The following is a 6,115-nucleotide window of genomic DNA, read 5'->3' on the forward strand; positions in this document are numbered from 1 at the left end:
ACCAAAATTCCCGGATGCTCAAGTCCCTTATATAAAATGGCTAGTATAGGATGCCCTCCATATCCGTGGGTTCTGCCTCCGAGGAGTCAACCAACTGCGGATCTCGAATTTCCATCCTAGGCTAGTGGAATCCGCGGATGCGGAAACCACAGATTCGGAGGGCCGACGCTATGTGCCAGAAACGGTTCTCAGCATTTTCAACGTATTACCTATTCTAACGCTCACAACACTCCTATAAGAAGCCACATTTTACGTACGAGGATATGAAGTCTGATTTTCTCCAGAACACAACAAATAGTGGCAGCAGGGTTTGAGGACAGCTAACTTTGCAACCTTTGTTCTTAACCACTGCAACTGCACTGTGGAGAGAGGGGCAAGAATTGACCCCGTGAAGGGCGGGCCCTGTGGCCTTGAAGGAAAGGCATTCGGGCAGAGGGAATGGCGCAAGCAGAGCCAACACAACCTGGCTTATTTCAGGGACTATTTTCAGGTAACTTATTTCAGGTAACTTTTACCAATATGACTAAAGCATAAGGAGGAACACTGATGGAAGACGATGGTGGAAAAGTAATCATGGCCAGATCATAAGAGACATCAGCAACGCCTCATTTCCCCGAAGATTATCAGGGAATGAGCATAAGGCTTCGAGTCTAATAGCTGTGGGTGGAAACTCAACCCAATCACTTTGTTAGTGGTTCTCCCTGAACCTCCATTTCCTCAACTGTAAGACAAAGAACATACAAATATCTACTTTATAAAATAGCTATGGGAACAAACGTAACTAACACAACCACTAAGAACTGGACCTGGTACATGTCATGAGTCCAAGCAATGTTAATGACTTACTTTTGTTATTGCATTATTGCTGGTGGAGTTTTTTCACATGTGTAAGTCTGCAGCATAATGGTAGCTTATTTTCGTAAGCACCACATTAAACCAGCTTTTTCCTAAACTACTTTTACAGTGAATTCCACAAATTCCCCACTTAACAAACATAAAACTTACATCCCATATACACAGATGGCTGCACCGCTCCCCTCCCCGCACCCAGTGCCCTTCTGCAGCCACCAGGGCAGCTGTGGAAACACCCGAAGCTTCTGGTAACCACAGATTTAAAATAGGGACAGAAAGGAAGCTACATAAAGCTAGAACTGCTTAGAGGAGTGTTTTTCATTCAGAATTTAGAAAGGGAAAGAAAAACAGGACTATTTAGACTGATGGCCCCCAGCCAGTGAACAGACAGGATGCTCACAGCACTCCGGTGTTATCCCCTTTCTCCAGATCCACCAGGAACAGTGATGTACCACCTCTGCTGATGTCGACACATGCCAGTGCCCTTGGATACCTGATGTCTGTTCATTTCTCATGAGCTGCACCTTAAGCCCATTCAGAGCTTGTGACCTGGCTCCCACCTGCCTCCCAGTCTGCTTACTGCTGTGCTCGCTGTGGGCGACTTAAGAACTTTCCCACAGGAAGCACACCAGACACTTGCCCACCTCCCTGTCTTGGCTGTTGCCGTCCTGTCTGCCTGGAACATCCTTTGCACTCCCCTCTCACTACTCCCCCATCTTACCATCCCTCAAGGCTGAGTACAAATACCACCTCCTCTCCCACTTCCTTCCTTCCCCAGAATCAAGCGCCACGTTCTATGAATCTCCCCAGCCCTTTGTTTGTGGTTCAATTGTTTAAGGGCCACATATTAAACAGAGGTACGAAGCAAGCATCCTTTTAAGTGCTATCTGTACGCTACCATATGATTTTCACTATAAACCTGTAAAAAATGATTACAAACCCCATTTTACAAATGGGGAAGGTGAAGCTCTGAGAGTTGAACTTGCCAATGGTCACACAACTAGAAAGGGAACTCCAACCATGTACTGACAGTTCTCCAATTCCTAAGTTTTTCACTCTGTTATGCTGCCTCTCTTTAATGGCCCTGTTGCCAGGTGGTTAGTTGACTACATACATATACACTTGTCACAGGGACCAGGGCATAGTCATCTTTGTAAACGCGGATAACAAGGTACCCATACAATGTTCTTAGAAGAATTAAATCAGACAGTACATTTAAAACACTTAGCATAGTGCCATGCACATAACAAGAGCCTAATAATTTGTTGGTTTTGTTGTTGCTACCATGTCAGGTGCCTTGCACGTAAACCGTGAACAGGAGTTTATTTCTGAGGAACAACCGAAATGGGGAAGGACCTGAGAAGAGACAAATGCCACTTTGGTTTGGCATTTCCTTGTACTACTTGATTAGTCAATCAGAAGCAGCAAGAGTTTTATAATAATTTTAAGTTTCTATGATAGGGTGAATTGACTTCTTTATCTTTCTCAGACTATGTGGGTGATTGGGAAACTTCCTATTTAGCAAAACTCTTGTAACTTTGTTACTTTCTTGCTGCCCACCACCCCACCCCCCAAGCAATCTGTCAAAATTCCCCTCTGAGAAGTCAGCACTTAAGTTCTAAGGCTGGAGAAGAAGAAAATCACAAAAGTAAAAGGAAGCACTGAGGGCAAAACGGAATCTGAAATTCTGATGCTCATAAACCTAGTGAAACACTTTCTTTTGTCCTCCCAGGATTTTACAAGACTTTAAACCATCACATTTCCTTACTCATAGGTTTTTGTCAGTTGTGCCCTAGGAGGAGGTAAGCTGTCTCAGGGGAAGCAATCCATGCACCCTGTTTACTGCTATCCCCCAGGGCCTAACTCATACCTGGTACATTGTAGTCACTCATTAAATATGGGCTGACTGACTGGCTGCAATTATTTGTATGTATGTATATATGAATATACATATATTTATACATATACATACATCATTCTGTGGTTTATGGATAAATGTGTATACATCCCCACACGTAAGTGCATATTGTACATTTATGTATGTGTGTTTGTATTTGTGGAGAAGATATTTCAGACTGGCAAACACAAATACCTGTTTGCCAAAGTTGTGTCTCCTTAACACAATAAAGGCCTCTGGCTGACCTAATAGCTAACGATCATACTGTTACCCACATACCAACAATCTAGATGTTAAAAAACAATTAAACATGCAGAGTAAAAAAAAAAAAAAAACATGCAGAGTAAAAAAAAAGTTTTGACTTAACAAACCATGATACTTTGACTATCTTTTAAAATCCTCAACAAACCATGATACTTTGACTATCTTTTAAAATCCTCGTCCCTGTTCATTAGCTTCAGTGGGGAGGCGTGCGGACGGGCGAATCTGAACCACTAATGATTCGCTGCAAATCCGGCAAGTGAAACATTCCAAATTCCTATGGCCTGGTCAAATGTCCTTATTAAAGTTGTAACGTATATTAACTTACCATTTACACTGTCTAACTATTAGAATGATACCACTGACTAGTTATATGTGCCAGACACTTGGCATCAGTTTTTTTATTTAAACTTTGCACCAACCCTACAAGGTAGATGCTATTATCTCTATCTATACATAAGGAAACTCAGACTCAAAGAGACAGAGTAACTTGCCAAAGACCCTCTGCTGTTTCCGTAGTCATGGCACGGTCAGTCTAAAAATTCAGGATTCTCCTCCAAAGCCCAAACTCTTTTCCATGCGCAATGGTGCCACTTACACAGTCTTACGGACACTAACTTTGAGGGGTATGTGTTTAGGCAGTTTGGGGATTTTCATAAGTATTTCTCTGCACGGAGAGACTAGACCAAATGCCAGCCAAGCACACTGAAGATTACCCCCAGGCTATAGACAACAAGAGGCAAGTGTGTCTCAGAAACAACCAGCCTGGGCTTCTCAGAATGCGAAGTATTTTCCACTCAATTATGTCCTCCAAAAGAAATCTATTCTCTAAAAGAGCTTCATTATTGCTCCTCCTATAAAAAAAAAAATGTACTCTTTCATTGCAAACCAATGGGAAGCTCTTAACTCATTTCCTTACATTACTTGAAATGAAAGTGCCTTCTGTCTCTAGAGAAAAGGATGGCTGCACGCTATGCCTTTTGAGTAGAACAATCAATACCATGAAGGTAAGAGAAAATTAGCTCTTATATACTTTTAAGTGGAGTGGGGTTATTTTTAAACTTAATGATAGCAGAATTCTAAACAGAGAGACAGAAGGAACGTCTTCCCTCGCAGTTTAAAGGCGAATTCAGCTGCCTTTCCCTGCAAGGTTTGGCTATTATCTCTTTGACCTTTCCAAGAGCAGGCCTGAGAAAGGGAAGGAAACCATATGTTTTAAAAGTCTGTTTTTTTAATTTACAGATATTTCTGAACATTTGTAACTAACAGTAGTGAAGCTGGCTCTCACCTGGCCATATACGGCTTGGAAAGATCCTATGCAGAGCAAAGGAAAGCACTCCGTACCCCCTCTGCACCTCCAGACCACAACCATCACAGGAAGCGCCACCACAGCATCTTCAGCTGAAGGGACGGAAGGTGAAAGGGGCTCCTGACAGTGGGAGAAGCACCAGGGTACCCCTTCAGCACGAGCAGGAAGGCAAAGAAGCGGAAGCAGCTTTGCCTCACCTCCAATCTTACCGCACGACCCCTGCTGCCAAGAACTCATCTTTAGACCCTTAAACTGAAATTCCCAGAAAAGAAGGGAAACTACAACCTCTGAGTGATGCTCAGAGGTCGATTTCCAAACTGGTTTTGGCTTTTTTGTTTGTTTTCTGATTTCAAGTCCCCACCTGAAGTCCCAGCCTCCGGAAGGCATCCACTGTAAGCCAAGCAAAAGAGCTGGGAGCTTTAGAGCTTTATGTGACCAAAATCCCAGCTCCGACCCTGCAGAGGTACATGACCTTGGGGAAGTAACTTCTCCTCTGAAGATTCAGTTTGTGGTTGGTAAGATGGGGATATTAATATCTGTTATTAGAAAGTCAGTGAAACTCCAGTAAAAATCACTCAGTCCCCGGCTCTTTAGGAGGGCATCAGTAAGTGCCTTGCGTTTATTAATGGGCATACTGCACAAAGCAGCGGGAGCCAGGCTGGATGTCCACGTTTTCACTGCCCATGACTCCCTCATTAGTGACTTATGTTACCAACCACGCACCAAACCCCAGGAAGACGCCTGGTACCTGCTTCTAGTTCTCTACGGCAGAGCCCGAGACAAATTCTCATTAAGTTCAAGGGACAAAGTTAGCCTAGATTCTTCTTCCCACCGGTTATCGGCAAATCGTTGAATACAACTCAGGCTTGGGAAGAAATGCGTACAGACTTTCCACGGCCAAAGCAGGTGTCTGCACATCTCCCGGGGTAAGGTCTGGGGAAGGGCCCCTGGCTAATGTCTCCAGGTTGGGAACGACAAAGAAAGGGAATAGGACAAGAAGGACGGGATGAAAGGGCCTCTGCAAGGCGGTCCTCGCCGGTGACCCTGTCCTCGGCGTCCCGGGAAGAAAGGACACGAGCTGGGTGGAGCCGCGAGAGCAGGAGTACCTGAAGACTCTGGCCGCCGTCTGGTTCCTCCTCCACGCCGTGCCCTGTTGCAGCACCCCCTGCACAATCTCCTTCTCGTTGGGCAGTCGGTAGACGGGAAAGATGTATAGCCAACAGAGGACCACGACGCAGAGGGCACTGGCTCCCACGGGCAGCCGGGTCCGCGGGAACTTCCACGCCAGGACGGCCATGGCCCCTCTGGACGTGTGTCGCCGGGCCCGCCCGCAGGGGCTCATCGCAGCCCCCGGGTCCCAGGGTGGCGGTCGAGGGCCGAAGCCTCAGCACTAGGCTAGGCGCAGGGGCAGCGGAGGATCCCCCCACCGCCGGCCCCCCATGCACACACACCTTTCGCTTTCGTGCTCGCACTCGCACGCACGCTCCTTCGGCGCCCACAGCTTCAAAGGTCGGCGCAAGGATTTTTTCCAATGCAACTTTTTCGAGGATTTCTTTCTAGGGGAAGTGCCCCGAGAGCAAGTCACGAGCTACAGCCATGGTCGCTCCCCCTGAAGAAGGCGGGCGCCGGGGTCTCCGAGAGCGCGGGGAGCGGCGGCGGCGAGTCGCTCCCGCCGGTTCTGCAGCGTTACCGTCGCCCTCGGCGTGGGGCCGGGGAGAGTCTCAGCTCCCTCGCAGACATCTGGTCCGCGGCGCCCCCTTCTGAGCGATGCTCCTGCGCCCTTCGCCGCCTCTGCC

The 6,115-nt window shown here is 46.8% G+C and overlaps 1 protein-coding gene across 3 annotated transcripts in view; it reads right to left on the reverse strand.

Annotated features, from left to right (window-relative positions):
• Nucleotides 1-6,099, reverse strand: part of ST8SIA1 (ST8 alpha-N-acetyl-neuraminide alpha-2,8-sialyltransferase 1) — a 143,442-nt gene extending 137,343 nt beyond the window's left edge. For 2 of the 3 annotated variants that reach the window (XM_024733247.1, XM_024733249.1), the window contains exon 1: nucleotides 5,426-5,682. In XM_024733247.1, the coding sequence (XP_024589015.1) occupies nucleotides 5,426-5,661 (236 nt within the window). In that variant the 5' untranslated portion in view covers nucleotides 5,662-5,682. Of the gene's footprint in view, nucleotides 1-5,425 lie in introns of all 3 variants that reach the window. The other variant, XM_024733246.1, reaches the window with a different exon arrangement.
• Between the last annotated feature and the right edge of the window lie 16 nt (nucleotides 6,100-6,115).

The sequence above is a fragment of the Neophocaena asiaeorientalis genome, unplaced genomic scaffold (assembly GCF_003031525.2).
Source record: "Neophocaena asiaeorientalis asiaeorientalis breed wild unplaced genomic scaffold, Neophocaena_asiaeorientalis_V1.1 scaffold150, whole genome shotgun sequence".
Classification (NCBI taxonomy): Eukaryota; Metazoa; Chordata; class Mammalia; order Artiodactyla; family Phocoenidae; genus Neophocaena; species Neophocaena asiaeorientalis.